This window comes from Puma concolor, chromosome D4 (genome assembly GCF_028749965.1).
Source record: "Puma concolor isolate L17-30 chromosome D4, mPumCon1.1.hap2, whole genome shotgun sequence".
In the NCBI taxonomy this organism is placed as follows: domain Eukaryota; kingdom Metazoa; phylum Chordata; class Mammalia; order Carnivora; family Felidae; genus Puma; species Puma concolor.
In genome coordinates this window covers 6,104,992-6,127,774 of record NC_141679.1, presented here as the reverse complement: position 1 = coordinate 6,127,774, position 22,783 = coordinate 6,104,992, and the positions used below count along the sequence as shown (strand labels likewise).

The window sequence follows — 22,783 nt, the reverse complement described above, 5'->3', positions numbered from 1 at the left end:
ACAGAATCTGTAGCCATGGTACATAATGACCGAAGAAGTACACACGTCGGGGAGACATTGTAAGTCACACGGCAAGGGGTGGGAACACAGAGCTCAGGAGGCCATCGAAACTTTGCCATTTCTAGCCCTGCCGGGCCAGGCCGAACTCTAGATTCCCAGCAGCGGCACAAGCCGCCGGGGAACTGGCAAAGACAGACCACAGGCAAAGTCAAAGGCCCCTCAAGGAGGTACTGCCACCTGTGGGGAATGAAGTGCTAACCAGCTGCCCCCCCCACCCCCGTCCCATTCTGCCGCAGTGTGGGGCAAGACGACATGTTCTAGAAAAGGCAAGCATTTAAGTAGACCAGAGTTTAAAAGGAAAAAAAAAAATGCCAGGAAATCAGTTTCAGTGAGTCAGAATATACAGTTCTCCCGTAGAAAACATGCTTTCAGAAAAAGATGTTTACTCACAAACTCTCAAAAAACAAAACTCGCTACTGGTTAATTGCCGTCACGCCACAGCCCACGACAAATACCTGGTATGTTCCCAAAATCCCTGTAGATGCGGAAGTCGGTGTCTGAAGGAATGATCCCACTCTGGAAAACCTCCTGGGCCACCACTGACGCAAACGGGTGTTTAGCGGCAGAAACATAGGCCTGGACCAGCCACGGGTTTTCAGGACCTACAAGGACAGGCGAGGACTCAGGCAAGGGAACGTGGTCATGTTTTAACACATCCAAAACGGTCCTGCGGTGGTCTGGGGAGGCAGGTCCAGACTTTGTTTTCGTCTTTTTTTCTGTGTTTTCTAACACTTCTCTGATAAGCGTATGCAACTTTCACAATGAGAAATCACCTTTCAGAAAGCAAAATTATTTTTAATTATAAAGTAACTGCACTATGAAAAGTTTCAGTTTAAAAATGAGAACCCACACAACAGTCCATCATTCTACGACAAGCACTGTCACTTTTCCATCTTCAGTTGTCCTACAAACATCTGGTTGTGTGTACACAGCTGTACTCACAGGACACGTGCAGTCTGTCCACTGTGCTTTCGTTTAACAGACTGAACACGTTCTCCTGAGTTGCCAGGTACTACAATTACCATTTTAATAGCTACAACTTTTCTCTGAAAACACCCTAAGTTTTGTATTATTACCGTTTATATTTTTTATCATTATTCATAATTCCGCATAACATCTTTACGCATATACGGCTTTTTCAAATGCGGGAGATTTTTCTTTGGGACGGTGAGATAAACTGTATTATTGCTCACGGCTACTCTCTGCTCCCTCCCACGTGACTCATCACGCCTCCCGCAGAAGGAGCACGTCCACATCCTCACCCTGTTCCCTGCAGGTGCGGCCCTGGAAACTGCTCTGGCCAACAGACTGTGAGCAGAGAAATATGACCCTCAGCCAAGAAGATGCTCAGGGACCATCACACAGTCCCTCCCGCCTGCTGACTTTGGCCAGGAGATCAATATGTCCCTGATGGACGCTTCTCCTTTAGTCTGGGTCCCATAACGAAGGGCACACATGGAACAAAACCACGGAACGTTCGTAAGCACAGTTATTCAGGAACCAAAACGTACTGAACAAGATATAAGCCTTTGCTGTTGTAATCCACTGAGATTCAGGGATTGTTCGTTCCAACAAAATTTAGCAAAAAGTTGACTCTGATAGGCACATCAACTCATTGTATTTCAGGCAATCTAAGAATATCAAGATATTTATAACTTTATAAACAAATAATCAAATTGCTTTCCTACTGAAAAAATGATCATAAAAGGCGGAGATGGGGTGCAGTGTAACACTACAAAACCAAACGCCCAGGTGACCCAGATACTCGTCACCAGACACGGATTTTAAAACAACTATGATGAATATGTTCAGAAACACAGCAAGAATTTTACAAGTGCAATCTATCAAAAAAAAAAAAAAGGAGTCAAATGGAAACCCTATAAAAACTGATGTTAAGAATTTTAATAGATGGTTTACTACCAGGTTAAACACAGCGGAAGAAAGGATTATAGAGCAACAGAATTAGGACATAGAAAAAAAAAAAAAAGGATGGAAAATATAGAAATGTATGGAAGAGACATATGTGGCACAGTTAGTTCCAGAAAAAGAGGACACAGAATGGAGCAGAAGCAACGTTCTGAAGAAGTAACAGCCCATAATTTTCTAAAAGTCATAGAAAACATCAAACTATGAATTCAAAACGCTCTATAAACCCCAAGCAGGATAAATACAAAGAAAAAAATAGACCTAGCATTAAGATCTTTGCTTTTTTCTTTTTTGACACCAGTATTTTTTATTTAAATTCTAGTTAGTTAATACACAACCCACTGATTCCTCGCTGATAGACAACACCCAGTGCTCATCCCAACAAGTGCCCTGCTTGACGCCCGTCCCCCACCCAACACCGTGCCAGCAACCGTCGGTCTGTTCTCTGTATTTAAGTCTCTTATGGTTTGTCTCCCTCTCTGTTTTTATCTGATGTGTGCTTCCCTTCCCCTGTGTTCATCTGTTTTGTTTCTCAAATTCCAAGTATGAGTGAAATCACAGGATATTTGTCTTTCTCTGACTTACTTCGCTTGGCATAATACACTCTAGTTGCATCCACGTTGTTGCTGTGGAAACAGTATGAAAGTTCCTCAAAAAAAAAAAAAAGTTAAAATCAGAACTACCCTACCACCCAGCAAGATCTTTGCTTCTGAATACCATTATCCACTAAAAGGAGGTCTCCTTAGGAAATGGCTAATCCCAGCTCCGGAGCTAGGAAAGTACAAAAGTAGTCGTGCCAGGAGTGAGAAGTGCTCCAAGAAGCACCTCCGAAGGACGCAAGCTGCAGGGGAAGGGGCTACCGCTGGCCTAACTGGAGACAATTCATGCGTTAAGATGGCAGCAACAGGGGCGCCTGGGTGGCGCAGCCGGTTAGGCGTCCGACTTCAGCCAGGTCACGATCTCACGGTCCGTGAGTTCGAGCCCCGCGTCGGGCTCTGGGCTGATGGCTCAGAGCCTGGAGCCTGTTTCCGATTCTGTGTCTCCCTCTCTCTCTGCCCCTCCCCCGTTCATGCTCTGTCTCTTTCTGTCCCAAAAATAAATAAACGTTGAAAAAAAAATTTAAAAAGATGGCAGCAACAGAATACATCATCCATAAAATAAAAACACATGAAACATGGAAATAAATACACAAACAAGGGAGAAGAGAAAGTCTTCGAGAACTCCCAACTAATAGCTACAGACGAAATGATGGAGCCAGAACTCTAAATACCTGGCTAACATCACGTAGAAATGCTTTGGAGCAAGAATCTCAATGTCTGCTGAAACAGGATCAAAGTCTCACGAGAAACAAGGCAGGTACAGTCTCAGAGGGCCTATCACAAAGGTGAAAGCAGTTAGAAAAACCGGGCAAATACCATCATCAAATGACCAGAAGTTACCATCATCAGCGTCCAGACAGACAGGAGATGCCTCCCGACAGGATGCACGGAGGACACAGATGTGAAAGGAGAAAGGGAAACAGCAGTGAGAAAACCTAGGTGATCAAATCTTACCATGTTAAAATACTATTACTATTACAATCAGATGTTAATAACCAAAGGTATACTATTAAAATACTATGAAGGAGCACCGGGGTGGTTCAGTCAGTTGAGCGCCCGACTTTGACCCAGGTCATGATCTTATGCTTCATGGGTTCGAGCCCCGCATCAGGCTCTGTGCTGACAGCTCAGAGCTTGGAGCCTGCTTGGATTCTGTGTCTCCCCCACTCCCCGCAACCCTCTCCCACTCATTCACACATGTGCGTGCTCTCTCTCTCAAAAATAAACGTTAAAAAATTTTTAAATAAAATACTATGAAAACCATATGAAAAACAGGCAAAGCTAAACTAGAAAAGAGAATATCCTGAATAGCAGGACGATAATGCTACTCTGACGTGAGAGAGCAGGTGCTGTATCTGAGAAGGGGCCGGTGACAGCCACCTGCAGGGTGTGACAGGAGCCTGGCTTCTCACCTGGGGCTCAGAGGTATGCACCTCACCATGACTAAGTTTTACACTTCTGTATTTGTGATGTGTGTGTTATAGAATCACTGTGATACAGCTAATAAAACATGACAATAAAATGCTATTTGATCCTGGATTAGAGCTCTGATTTAAAAAAAAAAAACAACACAAAAACAGGGGTGCCTGGGTGGCTCAGTTGGTGAAGTGTCTCCCGGTTTCAGCTCAAGTCATGCCTGATCTTGGGGTTCATGAGTTCGAGTCCCAAGTCAGGCTCTGCACTGACAGCACAAAGCCCACTTGGTATTCTCTTTCTCTCCCTTTCTTTCTGCCCCTCCCTTGATCGTGTTCTCTCTCTCTCAAAATAAATAAACTTTAAAAAAAACAAAACAAAACTAGGTCATTATTGGAAATCATCTACTAAATAACGGTTTTATATTGTCATATTCTATGAACATCATAAATGTACTGTTATGAAGGGACATATCCTTGTTCTTTTTCTACTGAGATGATTATATTGAGATTATCAATTGAGATGGTTTTTCTCCTTTATTCTGATAATGTGTGAAATAGATTGATTTTCAAATATTAAACCATTCTCATTTAACCATTCACTAAAGTTGCAGGATATAGAATCTATATACAAAAATCAGTTACATTTCTCTACACTAATGATGAAGTATGAGAAAGAGAAATTAAGACAATAAATCCCACTTATAATTGCAACAAAAATAGTAATATACCTAGGAATAAACTTAACCAAGGAGGTTAAAGACCTGTCCACTGAAAAATTTTAAGACATTAATGAGAGAAAATGAAGATTATTTACTTCCACAGATAAATGGAAAGATGATATTCCATGTTCGGGGACTAGAAGACCTAATACTGTTAACATGTCCGTAATGCCCAGAACAATATACAGATTCAACGCGATCCCTATCAAAATTCCAATGGCATTTTTCACAGAAATAGAACAATTAAAAATCTGTATGGGAGCACAGAAGACTATGAATAGCCAAGACAATCTTAAGAACAACAATGCTGGAGGCACCACACTTCCTGATTTCTAATGATACTACAAAGCCACAGTAATCAAAACAGTAAGGCACTGGCATAAAAACAGATACACATCAATGGAATAGAAGAGAGAGCCCAGAGATAAACCCACACATACATGTTCAATCGATTTATGTGAAAAGAGCCAAGAACATACATATACCGGGAAAGAACAATCTCTTCAATAAATGGTGTTGCAAAAACTGGACAGCCACACGCAAAAGAATGAAATTGGAGCACTCTGACATCATACACAAAAATGAACTCAAGACTGATTAAAGATTTGAACATAAAACCCAAATCTAGGGGCACCTGGGTGGCTCAGTCAGTTAAGCGTCTGACTTCGGCTCAGGTCATGATCTTTGGCTTAGGTCATGTAAAATATGATCTGTGCTGACAGGTTGGAGCCCAAAGCCCACTTCAAATTCCATGTCTCCCTCTCTCAAAAATAAACATTAAAAAAAAAAGAAAAAAACAATGCGGGTTTAGTAATGTTCTTTGACATTGGTCTTGGCAATGATTTTTTGCATTTCACACCAAAAGCGAAGACAACAAAAGTTAAATAAATGGAAATATGTCAAGCTAAAAAGCTTCTTCATAGCAAAGGAAACCAACAAAATTAAAAGGCAATTGGCAGAATGGGAGAAAATATTTGCGTATATCTTGATAAAGGGTAGATATCCAAAATATATAAAGCACTCCTACAACTCAATGGCAAAAAAAAAAAAAAAAAAAAAAAAAATATCCAATTAAAACCTGGGCAAAAGATTTGAAGAGATATTTTTCCAAATTAAGACATCCAGACAGCCAATGGGTACACGAAAAGGGGCCCACCATCACTAATCATCAGGGAAACGCAAACTGAAACCACGACTTATCACTGCACACCTGTTAGAATGGCTTTTACTGAAAAGACAAGAGATAACAAGTGCTGGCAAGGATATGGAGAAAAGGGAACCCTGTGCACTACTGGTGGGAATGTAAACTGGAGCAGCCACTCTGGAAAACAGTGTGGATCCCCACGGACACTGCAGCATTATCTACGATAGGATATGGAAATAACTTAAGTGTCCATCGATGGACGAATGCATAAAGAAAACGTGGAATATGTGTACGACGGAATGGTATTCAGCCATGAAAAAGAAGGGAATCTTGCCATTTGCAACAGGATAGATAGAACTTGAGGGCACTGTACAAAATAAGCATACAGAAAAATAAATATCATATGCTCTCTCTTATATGTGATATCTAAACAAAAACCCAAACTCATAGATACAAGGAACAGACTGACAGCTGCCGGAAGTGGGGGCTGGGGGGTGGCTGAAATGGGTGAAGGTGACGGAAAGGTACAAACTCGAAGTTATGAAATAAGTCAGTCCCGGGGATGGCACGCACAGCATGCTGACTACAGGTAATAATACCGTACCATACTGGAGCTGCTAGGAGAATAGATCTTAAAAGTTTTCAACACAAGAAAAAAAATTGTAACTATGAAGATGGATGTTAACTAAATTTATTGTGGTGCTCACTTTGCAGTGTGTGCAAATATTGAATCATTTTGGAAACCCGAAACTTAAGGGGAAAAAACATCTTGTATTCTTGAAATAAGCTCAACTCTGTTGGAAAACATCATGTATACACACATACACACGCACACACACGTTGCTGGATTCAGTTCGCTAATATTTTATTTAGGATTTTCACATCTAGGTATGGCAGTTATCCAGCAAAGCTGAGCAGATGCACACGCGGAGACTCACTAATTCTACTCAGAGGTGAGCATACACGCACACGTGTACCAAAGACGTTCACAAGAAAGTTCACAACAGCACCATTCCTAAGGGCCAAAACCCACAATCTAACATCACCAGTAGAGTGGACACTCTCATCACTGGAACAGTATTTAGCAATAAAAAAGAAGTCTGCCACACACAAGATAGATGCATCTTACAGACATGCCGCTGAGTGAAAAAGGAAGCCATATGTAAGGGAAAACCGCGCGTGAGTCCGTTTGGAGAAAGTGCAAATACAAGCAAAATTAAACCTGTTAAGACAGAAGTCAGGATAGCAGTAACCTTGCTGGGAGGAAAGGCTGGGAAAGGTCACAGGGGAGGCTTCTCGAGTACGGGCAATACTCTTAGTCTTGATGTGGGTTCTGGTCACAGGATTATATTCAGTTTATAAAAACCCCTCAGGCTAAACACGCAGAGCTGCATGCTTTTCTTTCTCGATATAAGACAAAGACGCTTAAGATGTCAAGTTCATCTTCTGCATTGTGCCATAAAAAATACTTGTAGGGGCACCCGGGTGGCTCAGTCAAAGTTCTGACTCTGGCTCAGGTCACAATCCCGTGGTTCGTGAGTTCAAGCCCCACGTCGGGCTACGTCCTGGCAGCTCAGAGCCTGGAGCCTGTTCAGATTCTGTGTCTCCCTCTCTCTCTTCTCCAACCCCACTCGTGCTCTGTCTCTGTCCCTCAAAAATGAATAAACATTAGGAAAAAAAACCTGTAAAAAATGTAAGACCTGTCAGCAGGAAAGAAATTTACAGTTTTAAATATCCACTACCCGGCCTTCACCCGCTTAGAGAGCTCCAGCCCCGCTCCGGCTTCTCACTGATCACCTGCTGAGGCTGCCAGGTCAAGTTCTGGTGTAAAAAGGAAGACAGATGGGCAAGTCAGTCAGCTCCTGGGAGACACTCCCCAAAGTACAAACAAGGCAAAGGGAGCCCTCAGAGGAGAGATTCCAGAGCTGAGGATTTCACGCGGTGGTGAAGACTCTTGACGAGTGGGCGCTAACACCACCCCAACTTTACAGATGAGGGACTAAAGCACAGAGCACCGTGTGACTTGTTCGAGGTGGCTCGCCGAGGGCGTGTGCTCCGGGGGGATCTGAACGCGGGTCGTCCGACTAGAGCCTGTGCTGGGCGTTCCGGGAGCCCAGCAGGACAAAGAATTCCACTCCTGAAGGAGTTTGCGATAGATGAGGAGAGAGAAATGAGCAGTGGTCTGGGGGTGAAGGAGGTCAAAGTGGTTTCCCGAAGAAGAGGGGAAAGGCGTGTCGAGTGCAGATGGAACTGATCTGACAGGGAGGGAAAAATGAACGATGGAAGAGGGGAAAATGTGAGGTCACCATTAATACAAGCAGTCTCCCACGTGTGGACCTGGAAAGGGTTCTCAGTTCTTCAGTCTTCTTAAAAGCCAAGAAGACTCCGCAGGACTCAGATCTGCGTGCTTATGTGCACTTACTTCTCCACGATCAAGTCCTACAAGTGGGTGTGTCGGACGGAAGCGTCCACACGTGTTTTCAAGCAGTCGCTACGGCCAAAGTGCCCCAAACCGCATCGATCCACGCTCCCCCGGCACTGTACGCAACCACCTGTTTCTCTACATTCATCAGCGCTGGGCAGTAGCCTCCCTGCTTTTTGCAAATCTAAAATTCAAAAAATTCTAAATAAATCAATACAATTTTTTTTAAATTTTTTTTTCAACGTTTATTTATTTTTGGGACAGAGAGAGACAGAGCATGAACGGGGGAGGGGCAGAGAGAGAGGGAGACACAGAATCGGAAACAGGCTCCAGGCTCTGAGCCATCAGCCCAGAGCCCGACGCGGGGCTCGAACTCACGGACCGCGAGATCGTGACCTGGCTGAAGTCGGACGCTTAACCGACTGCGCCACCCAGGCGCCCCAAATCAATACAATTTTAAAGAGTCTTATTGTTAACTGAATTTACATTTCTTCTGAAATAAAAGCTTCACTACTTACTCGGGCAGTTTCTTTAAAAGTTAAACATTAATTTACCATACGAACCGGGAATTGCAGCCCCGGGCATCCCCCCATAAGAAAGGAAGATGTAGGTCTTACACACTGACTTACACACAAATGTTCACAGCAGCATTATCCACGATAGCCTAGAAGTACAATCAATCCAGATGTCCATCAACTGACAAACGGATCAACGAAATCCACCAGTCTATACAATGGGCGTAATTCAGCCATAAAAAAGAACGAAGTACCCCCACGTGCTACAACACGGTTGAACCTTAGAAAATAGCACACAAACTGAAAGAAGGTGGACTGAGAGAGCACGGGGTCTCTCTCTGGGGGCAAGAAGGAGATTCTAAAATGGACTGCGGCGATGAGCACTCAACTCTGTGCACAGATCTAGAAACCACTGAATCCTACCATAAGTGGGTGAATTACCGGGTATCTGGGGGTAGTAGAGTCACAGGGCGTGGTATTGTTCGCCAGAGAAAAAGAGGAGTCTGTGACCCCTTGGCTTGTGGGCTTTCTTCTACTCGAGGTTGGTAGTATCTGAATTTCTCACAGGGCACAGATATTAACTGGTTTAATCTATGCATTTTATCACACCTTCAGAATTATTAAGTCAGCCTTACTGAGTCACGATATAAATCACTAATCTGATAAGCTAAGTCATTCCTTCATGCAGTCTGGCCCTTTAAAAACAATTAGGTAGTAATGATTATTCCAGTCTAGTCACTAAAAACCCCGAATGAATCTCTGAGGGGACAATGGAGCACCAGAGAGAATACGTGGGTTTAAGCAAGAAGTTCCCAGGACAGGACCTGTGCCTGTTTAAGGAGCCCAGCGGAACTCCAAATCCTGGAGGCCTTCCCCTCTTCTGGTCAAGGTGGAGGCGAGGCTGACTCGCTCCGGGCGGCGGCACCGGCGGGTGAGACGCGGAGAAAGGCACTGAACGTCAGAGCCCGGAGAGCCGGCGTGTGTGTGCGCTGCAGCCACCAGGATTGGCCCCCAAACCTGGAGGGAAACGCGGCCTAGAAACTCGGGAGACAGGAGGGAGATACTCTCTCCAAACCTCCTGCAGGACGCCCCTCCGGAAAACATTACTTTTCAAGTGTGAGGATTTTCTTTCCGCACGAGTGAAGCACATGAACTGCATGCACAGTCAGTCCTCCAACAATACGGCTCTGAACTGGGCCCACTTCTATGCAGATTTTCTTCAATGAACACGTGCAATGCTGTAAATGTATTTTCTCAACCACGCTTTCTCTAGCTCGCTTTGTTGTGAGAATATACAACACACACAACACAAAGAGCAGGGGTTAACCGACTGTCTGATCAGTTAGGCTTCCGGTCTGCAGGAGACTGCACTAGTTAGCTTTCGGGGAGCCCAGAGTTACACGCAGATTTTCAACCACGCAAGGGGTCAGTGCCCCTAACCCCTGTGCGGTTCAAGGTTTGAGCATCGACTGCATACTGCTAACTGGTAATAAGTCTGTTCTTTGCCTATTGTTAAAGTAATCATATGCAATGCAAAAAACGTAAACAGTACACAAAACTGTAAGGAGTAGAAGTAAAGCAGTAAATGACATTCTGGTTCTAAATTCGTGAAGCAACGGAGAGGTCAGAATTTTCACATTTAGCCCGATCCTCTGCTCCAGTGACACCACCCCTGCTCCACCAGGTGACACTCCCCAGCCGGCAGTGACTCTGAGGGCAGTTTGTTTGACTCTTTCCAGACAATACAATTATATCTAAAATGCATGCAACTGTGCAATTTTTATGTAAAACTATCTACATTTACTAAACAGAACACCGACTATAGGCTAGTCACACCTAGTAAAACTGAGTACTCGATACATGGAAATGAAGGAATTAACTTTGCTCTAGATCTAACCTGCCCTAGGTAGAGGTGTTTTAACCTCTCTGGACTACATATGGATAAAATATATTTTTATACAGACGCACAGCATACATTCAGGAACGGTACAGACCCAACCTTAAGACCGGCTGTGATTTGGGTCCCGGGAGTACAGGGCCAGCGTGCTGGGACAACGGCCGAGCATGTGACACACAGCACACTTCCGGGGGGGGGGGGGGGGGGGGAGCGTACGAAGACGCGCTCCTGCCCGTGCAGGGCCCTGACATTTTCGCCGGAGGACAGACGCGACGTCAGCTCTGCTTACGGAATCTTCTCTTGCTGCTTTTTGACCTGGTGGTTGTTACAAGTAGTCCTCCTATCCTGACTGAGCCCCAGAACTAGAGGGGCCGGGTAAGAGTGTGGCATCTGCTGAGCCCCACGGATACTAAGACCAGCTCCTTCTCAGTAGTCGGCTGAGGCGTGAGAACACACAGGAAGGTCTGAGTCAGAAAGCAAGGAGCGCTTTGCTCCTCATCTCGTGACCTTGAGATTCTCAGAGGTTAGCTGGCCTAAAACATACAACCATTTTAAACAGTGAAAGTCTAAGATAAGTTGGTTGGAGAATATTAAAATACGGTTCTGTTTAGCTTGTATATAAAGACGTACTCGGCACTCAGCGCATCTTAACCAATACCATGTGTGTAGAGGGCACTAAAAACCGAGTTCTCCATCTGCTTACTCACTTTTCCTGGCCCGTCTCAGACTCCTCATTGTAGAACGCCTACCAGATGCCGTCTGTCCAGCTACAATGCACTATCCAAATTCCTAACACAGAGGGGAAATGGCAGGAAACTTTCCAGATCAGATTTTAGGAAGCCCAGAGCTTTGAACTCTGTTACGAAAGATGACAGGGGCTGGGGCGCCTGGGTGGCTCAGTCGGTTAAGCGTCCGACTTTGGCTAAGGTCATGATCTCGCAGTTTGTGAGTTCAAGCCCTACATCAGGCTCTATGCTGACACCTCAGAGCCTGGAGCCTGCTTCAGATTCTGTGTCTCCCTTTCTCTCTGCCTCTCCCTCTCTCCCTCTGAAATAAAGATTAAAAAAAAAATTTTTTTTTAAAGACAAAGAAAATGACAGGGGTGCCTGGGTGGTTCAGTCGGGTTAAGCGTGACTCTTGACTTTGGCTCAGGTCACGATCTCACGTTTGTGAGTTCAAGTCCTGAACTGGGCTCTGTGCTGGCAGTGTGGAGCCTGCTGGGGATTCTTTTTCCCTCTCTCCTCTCTCTCTGCCCCTCCCCTGCGTGCTCTCTCAAAAAAAAAAAAAAAAAAGATGACAGATGATACTAACTTAATGGATGTTCTCCTTGTAATTTATAATCTTGTTATCCTTTAGAAATTAAAAACATTTCTCTGGCTAAAGTATTACTGAAGCCTGTCACATTCAAATTAACTCAAAGATAAATTTAAAGCCCTTTTCCTCATTTCAATTCAGGAAATGACTGTCGTTTAATATTACTTATATCATAATCATCCATAATGGATACAGGTAAGTCCACCGCCTACATGACAATCTGGTTGGTGGTTAAGAACACGGGTCAGGACCACCCGGGTCCAACCCCGCTGTGCCTGCTCCCAGCTGTGAAACCCCGGGCCGCCTGACATGTCTCCTGCCTTGGTTTTCCCATCTGCAAAATGACGGTAACGACCGTACTTCTCCCTCAGGCTGCTTTGAGGATTAAGTGACATGACAAACACACGAGGCTTTGAACACACGTGACGTGTGATTAGCGCAGTGTGAGTGTCAGGGGCTGGTCACATCACCTTGTTAAAACCTCCCAACGGCGACAAACACAGACTACCTCACGCTCCAAAAAGAACATTCATTTCATTAGGGAAATTCCTTATGTTTGAAGAACTTCCACTTCCACAAATAGGAGAACTGCATTAAAGTACACGACGCAACTGCATTAAAATGTAAAATACGGTTCACGTACCTGTTTGGAACACAAGCTCTTTCCCTCCCACGCCCGCTGCCTCCAGGTTAATAAATGCACGAATCAGGCTGGCCCAAGGGTGCTGAGTTATGAAACCATGACTGGCCTGAATAAGAAGGAAATAAAACAGATGTAGGTGAAACAATCTTAAATTATCAAAGTCTTTCTTTGGTTTAATTTAAAGACAGAAGGTCTACGTTGATAAGGGGAAGAAGAGGAAAATCATCATTTTTTTCAAAGGCAGGACCTGAAGACACCGATCTGTGTCTCTACGCACACTGGCCGCGTGCAGCTTGCTGAGTGGAAAGTCGCCATCACCGAAGGCAGCCTGACTTCCATGAGCGGTGCCAAACAATACCCACAGTAAGTATGAGGCCGGGCAAACCAACAGAAGAGAAAGGACAATCCGCATGCTGTGTGCCTGCCTCGAAACCTCTCTGACGCCCCAGGGTCACAGAAAACCTGACATGTCTAATTACGCCATCACAAAGCCCTCGCAGGACTCAAACGCTGACAAGATGACGTGAGTGTGCGAGTACTGAACCCGTGTACACGGCGGCTGCGGGGTTTTTACAGCACCGCCACGGACGGTATTTCTTTTGCACATCGTCTTACGATGCTACTCAAAAGCATGAGCGAAATGCCTAAGCGCGAGCTACGGTCGTCATCGTCGCTCAGGTCTAGTATTGAAGAGAGTAAACTCTCACTTGCAAGACGTTTTCCTCGGCACCATTAAAGAGAAATATGACAGCGTGACGCAGGGCTTCTGAAGATGTCGACAAGACACGGAGCACTTCCAGCATCACTGAGCAGCTCACTGCATCATCGCTGGCACCTTCAAATCAGAAAGAAAGATTTGCTTCTCAGACTGAAGGTTGGTTGTTTTACATTTATTTTTTTATTTGAGAGAGAGCGTGCCAAGAGCAAGGGACAGGGACAGAGGGTGAGGGAGAGACAGAATCTTAAGCAGGCTCCGTGATCAGCGAGGAGCCCGACGCGGGGCTCAATCCCACGACCCTGGTGTCATGACCTGAGTTGAAATCAAGAGTCGGACGCTCAACCTGCTGAGCCACCCGGGAGCCCCGCTTCTCAGATTTTAAAACTTTTATGGTGTGAACCGTCATGGCTAGGAATGGTTTTCTCGTCAAGAAAGCACCACAGGGCGCCTGGCTGGCTCAGTTGGTTGAGTGTCAGACTCCAGCTCCAGTCATGACCTCACGGCTGGTGAGCCCAAGCTCCTTATCGGGCTCGTTGCCGTCAGCACAAAGCCTGCTGCAAACCCTCTGTCCCTTTCTCTCCCTTCCCCACTTGCACTCTCTCTTTCTCAAAAATAAACAAGACACTTAAAAAAAAAAAAAAAAAAGAAAGAAAGAAAGCACAACACTGGCTGCAAGACCACAAGCACATCTGTCACTGCCAGCTGACAAGGGCACTGGCCCGCGCCGCCTCACTCCATGACGACGGGGATCCTCATCCGGTCGGCCTGCTGACTGGTCTAGAACCGTCCCCAGCTGAGAGCAGTCACTTGACTCCTATCTGTTGAACCATCAACCAGGCAGGATCTCAGTTAACTGAAAACCCGCATTCCTCCCTCAAGCCCGGGCGATCTGGTCCACCCTTCGTCCTCACTCCACGCCCTCTGGGATATTCTCACTTCTGGGGTTCTGGCTTCCTCCATCATCTCCCGCACCACCACGACCTTCCTGCTTCTCTTCCTGCCAGGATCACAAAGCTGCACGTCACTCCACTTTCACAGAGCGGGTGGTCTGGGTGATGGAGCATTTTGTGAAGATTATGTAATGAAGGGGATCATGTGATGAAAAAGTACAGAGACGACATCAAATCTAGTAAGACACAGGAGAGGAGACCAATGACCTGAAGAGCCTCCCTGGTCCCCGTGCTGAGAAATCTGCAGAGGACCTCATCAAAGCACTTCACTTCTTCTTGACTCAGACGCTTCGTATATTAATTAAACATGATTATAAAGATGACTTTAAGACCCTGATTTTTTAAAAGCACTGTAAGAGGTAGTTAGACTAGACATCTGAGGATATTGGGGAATTCTCGGTAAGTTTTTACTTTTGAGGTGAGATAATTCATGGTGTTACAAGCATGCCCAAAACGAATCCTATCTTTGGGTGGGAGCAGACTGAAATACAGAGGACTGAGTACAGCTGAGATCTGCTTCAAAATTCTCAGGGGTTGCAGAGGGGAAAGAAACCAGACCGGACCTTTGAAGTCAGCTGACAGGTATGCTCAGGTTAAACAATTCTGGTTTTGCACATGTTTGAAATTGTCCATAATAAAAAGTTTAAAGAGTAAGCCAAGTAAATAGACATAGTAATAACCCAAGCAGAAGCATTTCTGGGTGTGCATATTGGGAGGCAGGGTGCTACAGAATTCAGTGTGGGTTTCAGAGCAAGAAAGACTTGGGCGGTAAGTCCTAGCTGTTATTTACCCTACAATTTCCTCCTGGTCGGTCTGGAGGGCAGGGCCAATGACGTTTATTTGAGGTGTGTCGGGAGGATTACAAGAAAATGTGGTCCAATCCAGTGCTAATTGTTCCTTCTTCTCTTTACAAATTTAAGAAAGGCTCTGCAGCCGGCTAAAATGTTCATTTTGGGGCTGTTCAATTCCAGACCCATTCCTACTCAAGGAGAAACCACTTATCAGCTGTCCTTGTCCTGGTGGTGATCACCAGGTTGCATTTGAATCAAAGTGAACCAAAGTAATAATTATCTAATTACCATCAAGCAGAAAGCATAGGTAGCTATCAGTAAGAAGTAACACATTCCTACAACCAAGTGAAATTCATGGTTTTTCACTTTGACACTCTGAGTTACTTTAATGTAAACAGCAAACAATAAATTTTTTTTAAATTTTTTTTTTTAACATTTATTTATTTTTGAGACAGAGAGAGAGCATGAACAGGGGAGGGTCAGAGAAAGAGGGAGACACAGAATCTGAAACAGGCTCCAGACTCTGAGCTGTCAGCACAGAGCCCGACGCAGGGCACAAACCCATGGACCGCGAGATCATGACCTGAGCCAAAGTCAGATGCTTAACCGACTGAGCCACCCAGGCGCCCCTAAATTTTTTATTCAAAGTGAGAGAGAAATTGAAAGAAATATATATAGGGCTGATTAAAAAGTTAAACTGTCCACTTATCTTCCTTTATTTTAATGGTTCTGGCACCTGAGAACAGGACTAAAGAAGGGTTAAATGCCTTTAAGAAAGCAAAGACAAGTTAGAGGACAGTATCTATAAAGGCTGGGTGGTTTGTCAATATCCCTTTCCACTTAGAATTAACCCTGAAATTGAAACCACCACTAAAATAACTCCATGTCTCTTCTACCAACAACCTGGACCGTGCAGCAAAACCAAGAAGAAACTTAAGGCTTTTCTGTTGGTAACATTACTCCGAATTGGTATCAGTTCCTAAGTTCCAGATACGCTGGTGAGAAGAAAGGGTGTAAAAAAAAAAAAAAAAAAAAGTTGAAAAGCACAGTCACAAAATAGACTATCACCTACATCCTTTCAATGGATGAACTAAGTGAAACATGCGGATTCTTTAACAATTTGCAATGAACAGAAATTTCCTTGAGATTGTCAGCTAGGTATTTGTAGACAATTTTAATTAAAAATGGGTTCCAATGACCCACAAAATTGCCATTCTTTCATTCCTGGACTCCATGTATGTGATTTATAACATCTGGCACTATGTTTCTGATACTCGTATACACATCTTTCTTTTATAATGCTCTTAAATAACCCTGGTGTTAATCTGTCCCACCCAAGAATTTAAGCATTATAATAGTGGGCATAGGGGGACACTGATTTTACAGCTTCTCTGAAACAGGCATGAAGGACTACTGGTTTCCCTAGCACACACAAAGGTATTTGTGACTTTATAAAGCAGATGTCTATACACGGACACTCGAAAAAGCACGTTACCTTCTAAAGGCAGTTGGCAAGCTTTCTGATTAAAGAAACCCTAGTGTGAGTCATTTCATCAAGCAAATAAATTCTACCTTCTGTGTAACTTTTGTATCTTGTGTTTTATCTTTTATATCTGGATATTCCTTTGAGCCTGCTATGGGTTCGAGCAATCCAGAAATATTACAGTCAAGTAACAATTATTAGGAATTAATCTCCAGTTTGCAGATCAGAAATGGAGCAGAGAAGAGGTTAGGTATTTTGCCAAAAGGAACTTAACTATGCTCTCCTTCCGGGGCGCCTGGGTGGCGCAGTCGGTTGAGCGTCCGACTTCAGCCAGGTCACGATCTCGCAGTCCCTGAGTTCGAGCCCCGCGTCAGGCTCTGGGCTGATGGCTCAGAGCCTGGAGCCTGTTTCCGATTCTGTGTCTCCCTCTCTCTCTGCCCCTCCCCCGTTCATGCTCTGTCTCTCTCTGTCCCCAAAATGAATAAACATTGAAAAAAAAAATTTAAAAAAAAAACTATACTCTCCTTCCTTTCAAATGTAGCTCAAATAATTGGCTGGCCAGAACCGCAGCCTCTGGTGCCACCTCTGTCTCTGATCAGTGGTGACCAGCTAAGTTTATTCCTGTGACAAAAGACAGGGTTGAACCGGACAGCACCAGACACTATCTCACTTCCTCCATCTCTAAAGTGCCAGGATTCCACTGCAAAATGCTACTATTTTCCATCTGTCCCTACTTCAAATCTAGCTACTGCACACATTTCTCTTGTGAATCTTATTTTAAAAAATGGAACTTCAATTTAGAGAATTCTCCTTCATTCTACAAATGTTTTATCGTGTCAGGCACTGTCCTGAACATCAAGTATTCCATTGTGCCAAAGTATTTTCAGAGCAAGATTTGTGGATCAATGAGCTCTTCTAAGAGTATGGCATCCCCAATGGGCCCAAATCCTCACTTTCCAGGGTGACAGACTCTGCTAGGGGAGCTGTCCCCGGAAGCCCTCCCTCCCTTGAAGGCGAAACCTATTCCTTCATCCCAAATGCCCACAGCCTCCTACACCACGGAGCTGAGTAAACACCGACGCGGCAGAACCTAACCCCAGGACTCAGGGACACACTCCTGCACCCTGGCAAGGCAGCTGTGATCTGCTCCCTGTACAGTCACTGGGCTGCTGGCCCTAATGAAGGAAGGAAGGAAGGAAGGAAGGAAGGAAGGAAGGAAGGAAGGAAGACAGACAGAAAGAGAAAGAAAGAAAGAAAGAAAGAAAGAAAGAAAGAAAGAAAGAAAGAAAGAAGAAGGAAGGAAGGAAGGAAGGAAGGAAGAAAGGAAGGAAGGAAGGAAGAAAGGAAGGAAGGAAGAAAGGAAGGAAGGAAGGAAGGAAGGAAGGAAGGAAGGAAGGAAGGAAGGAAGGAAGAAAGGAAGGAAGAAAGGAAGGAAGAAAGAAAGAGAGAAAGAGGGGCGCCTGGGTGACGCAGTCGGTTAAGCATCCGACTTCAGCCAGGTCACGATCTCGCGGTCCGTGAGTTCGAGCCCCGCGTCAGGCTCTGGGCTGATGGCTCAGAGCCTGGAGCCTGGAGCCTGTTTCCGATTCTGTGTCTCCCTCTCTCTCTGCCCCTCCCCCGTTCATGCTCTGTCTCTCTCTGTCCCAAAAATAAATTAAAAAAAGTTGAAAAAAAAAAAAAAAAGAAAGAGAGAAAGAAAGCACTTGAGAGAACAGTGAAGGGTTGGATCTTAAACTAAATGATACTATTCTAATTATCTTCAATTCCATCACGGTGAAAAACAGGTTTGTCAAAAAAATAATACAACCCCCCCAAAATGGTGCCCTACAACTGCCCAAGCAGCTTGGGGGTTAGTAAGCTCTCTGGGTGTACTCAAGTCCAACTCCAAAATGACTGAAAGTCAGGTACGTACCTGGGGAGTTGGCCACAGAGTCAAAATGACAGTTAGCCAGGACAGCATGCTGGGCCCCGTCCCTGGGCTCCAGCTTTACCACGACGTTGGTGATGTTGTCATAGTAGCTTGTAAAACCTCCCAAGAAGTCAATGCTAAAGGAGCCAGTGGGCCGTTGGACATCTACTGAAATCCTGTGAAGGCTGCTGCTTTGAACTTCAATCAGTTTAATCTGTTCCAAGAGGTAATGGACGGTCAGAATCTCATTTTCTGGACTTCCTGTAGTCCTGGGGCCAATGGATGTGATGTGTTCAAGATAATCCCTGGAAGGAACCAAAAGAACGATGATGACATGGCGTGCCAGGCTTGAAATGAATGCTTAACACGAGGCAACTTTTCCTGACCTCCCTCCCATCCCCCCCTCACCCCCAGCAAAAGCCAGTTCTTTGACTTCTCACATACAAAAAGGCTTTTATTATTTCAGGTACCCTGTGAAAAATCCCTTGTAAAGTTCCATCTGTTTATTATGCCTTCTGTGAGTTCCTCCCTTCAGTTTTCCCGATCCGCCCCGCTCCCAAATGCTTCCTGTCCCCATATCAAACCAATACAAAGACTAGGGACTCGACTCAAAACGTGTGGCTGCTGCAGGCTGGACAGACAGAATCCGGCCTCACTGAGCTTCGCCCTGGAGAGTTACTGATTCTAAGTAGCAGAAGCCAATGAGCAAAGACAAATAAGTCAAGAGGTTAAATAAGCAAAAACAAAAACAAAAACAAACTTCCGATCCATGAGAATGGACTCAGCCCTCTCCACGGTGCGCACACTGAGCCTAATAACAATTCAAGCCCAAGCCAACCCTACCCCTAAAACAAACAAAACAAAACAAAACGTGTTATCTTTTCACTACATTCCAAGTGGGCAAAAAGGGAGTGGGGGAGGTGTGCTCCAGAACGTCTTTAAGAAAATAAGCTTCCAGCACTTTGTATTCCAAAGTTTTTAAAACACCGAGGCTGCTGAAAACTATGCTAGCTTGTGATTTTAGGAGCTTTGACCTACTTAGGGTTACAATACCTTTAAAGGTCTCTTCTTGAATTTAAAACAAAAGCAAAGAAAACCACCAAATCTTACACACCAGGGGCCCAAGGACACGCTCCAAGAATCTGAGAGCCCCCGAAATGGTAGAATTTTGAAGGTGCAGTCCTCCGGAAGCCCCCCACGGGTTACAGGTGTGAGGACCGTGACCCTCCGGAAGTTAAGAGCACCGCGTTATCCCCATTATCACCTCCCCACCCAAACCGAATTTATCGAACGGTCTAGACACACAAATTTCACTCCCCATTTCATACGGAATGCAAGAAGGCGACTAAAAAGTGGAAGTTGCTCCAGAAGATGGGGGGCGACTGTCAACCCTCCACGCGCCCGGCAGAACCGAGGCGAACAGGCCGGTGCAATCCGCCCCCCGGGCCACCCCGGACCGCACCGCCGGATCCACAGAGGGCCACGCCAGCTCCGCGACCCGCACGCGGGGACTCCGGCAGAGGGGCGCGCGGGGCCCACCCCGCCCCACGTGCGGCCGCGCGGCGCCGGCGAGCCCGGGCGGTCCCGCGGGGCGGGCGCACGCAGGTGCGGAGCCCGGGACCCAACCGCGGCCGCGGCGGAGGAGACGCGCGGGCCGGGCGGGAGCGGCGGGTACCTGGCTTGGCGTGCGTCGAAATCCCCGGGGCGCCCGGCGGCCCCGCGCAGCACGAGCTGCTGGAGCGAGAGCTGCACGAGCGCCCGCAGCGCGAGCAGGTAGAGCGCCAGCCCCAGCGCGGCGCGCGCCTCGGACAGTCCGGTCCCCGCGCCCCGGCTCGCGTCGCCCCCCGCGCTCCGCTTCCGCGTCCTCGCGCCGCCGCCGCCGCCGCCCGCGGCCGCCGGCGGCTCCGGCGCCAGGGCCTCCCTCCCGGGCTGGGGCGCGGCCGCCGGGCCGTCCCGGCGCTCCCCGCCGACGCGGTGCCGCCTCACGGCCGCCGACTCCGAAGCCCACTCCATGGCCACGAGCCTTCACCCCCAGCCCCACCGCTCCGGCCCGCGACGGCCCCGGGAGCAGCCGCGGCCGCCGCAGCGCCTCCTAGTGAGCGGACGGAAACTGTAGAGGGCCAAACTTATTCTGATTGGCCCGGCCCGCCGCGACCCAGCCTCTGAGGGCCGAGCGCCGGCGGGCACCGCGGCGGGGCGGCCCCGGGTGGGCGTGCCGGGTGCGCCCGCTCCCGCAGGGCGGCTCTGCCTGGTCGGGGACAGAGGTTCCCAAACGGAAAGCTACCCAGGAACCTGGAAACGTGAAAAAAGCGAGAGGTCGCTTTTCGGAGAATGCACACGGTGCACCGGGCAGGTTCTGAGGACGGGCGCTGGGAAAAGTCAGCTCCTGGTTCTTAAAATTAGAAGTAGGACTGCGCCCCGGAGGCCCAGCCTAACATTTCCACAAACGCAATCCAAACACGCATCTTCCTGACCAAGCCAGGCAACCAGCACTGTCACGGTCTCCGTTTAACAGATGAAGAAAAATGACAGCCCTTATTTACTGAGTATCTGCCCTGAGCCAAGCACTGTGCTTGGCACTTTCTACTTTACCTCGTTGGATTCTCCTAAGCATCCTGCTTTATTCCTACTGAATAGCTGAGAAACTTACCGGTAACCGATGAAGAACTTACATCCAGTTCAGTGGGACCCCAAAACAGCATTCTGCTCCACTGCTGAATATGGGTGGCACTCTGGAAAGGAAGGTTGGGGGAAAGCTCTTCCTCCCTTCATGTCACCAAGAGGCGGAGCCCTGGTTTTCCTGCAGATGCTCCCGACCATCTAGGTTTCTCTCTGCCTGCTGATGCATGGAGCCCCTCCGCCTCAAAGCTGTGTCTCCAGCAGGGAGGTGCCGCAGTTGCAAGACTGTGAGTCTAGAGGCCACCCCGGAAGGTACATCACCCGGGGTCTGCTCCCGGCCAGGACTCGGGCCCACCAGGAACCCGGTGCTCCTTACTCCCAGCTCTCCAGCCACACAGCCCTCTTTCACTGTCTTTCCGGCTCACCATCTTTCCTTGTACAACTGGATCCTCTCAGGAGTCATTTAAGTTGCCTAGAGCATTCTTCCCTCCCCTCCTTGCCTAGTTACCTTTTACTTGTCCTCCACATCTCAGCTCAAGGGGTACTTCTTCAAGCAGAAATCTAATCTCATGAAGCCAGTTTCCCCTATTTGTAGCATCTCCTGATACCAAATGTGCATGTAAATTATTTAAGATCTTCCTCACGAGACTGTGAGCTCCATGAAGGCAGGAATCAGGTCTGGTTTTGCTCACCATTTGAATTCCCTCCTCTTAACACAAATCAGGATGTGTAGTAGTCAATAAATATTTCTCGATTGAGTCATAAAATGAAATTTTACAACAGCAGCATAATTTTCACTAAGATCCTTTTTAGCCAATGAGGTCCGTGAGACCAAAGACAATGTCTATATCTTATTCATCACTATGTTCCCAGGGGCTTATCTCTGTACCTAGCCCATGGTTGTCACTCCACACGTATTTATTCGTTGGGCAAATGAATATATATTATCTTTTATAAGAACCAGCTTTCTTGCTACTCTCTTTCCAAAAACTTTGGAAGGTAAGACTTCAGGAACAACTCCGTCCACTGTAGCATAAACAAGATGTGGAGCTCACTGGTTCTTGGGGGAAGGGCACATATGTTCCACGGTCTTTTAAGCTTCACTTATTTTATGCCGTCACTTTCTGGACTGGGTGGGTATCAGAAAACCTAGGGGCAGGTTGTACCCCTCAGGAGCTGTGTTAGTGGCTAAATCGTTTGAGGTCTCATTTTCAGAAGCATAACCTATATTTAAGCACCTTTGATGATGTTCTGTGGGAGGCAGTGTACCAGAGCAGAAGAGCCTGGTTGTTGACCCTGAATTGCGTACCTTTGATAGATACGGCATTATGCAAGTTAAAAATCTCAGGATCCTTATCTGTGATAACGGAGATAATGTCTGCCTTAAAGGGTTTCAGTAGGGATTAATCAGTTAACATATGATAGATCCTCACACATAAGTCTCATTAATATTTTCCAGAGTGTTCCCTCTTTTTTTTTTCTTTTTTTCATGTTCACTTAATTTTTGACAGAGAGAGAGGGAGGGGCAGAGAGAGAGGGGGACAGAGGATCCGAAGTGGGCTCTGTGCTGATAGCAGAGAGCCAGATGCAGGGCTTGAACCCACGAACTGTGAGAACCTGACTTGAGCTGAAGTTGGATGCTTAACCAACAGAGCCACC

General features: G+C 46.4%; 1 protein-coding gene across 3 annotated transcripts in view; it reads right to left on the bottom strand.

The window, feature by feature from the left end:
* The window catches only part of ERMP1 (endoplasmic reticulum metallopeptidase 1), a 47,360-nt gene extending 25,551 nt beyond the window's left edge, over positions 1 to 21,809 (bottom strand). The window contains exons 1-5 of one of the 3 annotated variants that reach the window (XM_086684874.1): positions 21,633 to 21,809; positions 18,509 to 18,810; positions 13,362 to 13,489; positions 12,655 to 12,760; positions 516 to 662 (exon numbers count right to left, since the gene is read on the bottom strand). In XM_086684874.1, the coding sequence (XP_086541000.1) occupies positions 516 to 662; positions 12,655 to 12,760; positions 13,362 to 13,489; positions 18,509 to 18,810; positions 21,633 to 21,652 (703 nt within the window). In that variant the 5' untranslated portion in view covers positions 21,653 to 21,809. Of the gene's footprint in view, positions 1 to 515; positions 663 to 12,654; positions 12,761 to 13,361; positions 13,490 to 18,508; positions 18,811 to 20,180; positions 20,597 to 21,632 lie in introns of those variants that run through there. The other 2 variants (XM_086684872.1, XM_086684873.1) reach the window with 2 other exon arrangements.
* Between the last annotated feature and the right edge of the window lie 974 nt (positions 21,810 to 22,783).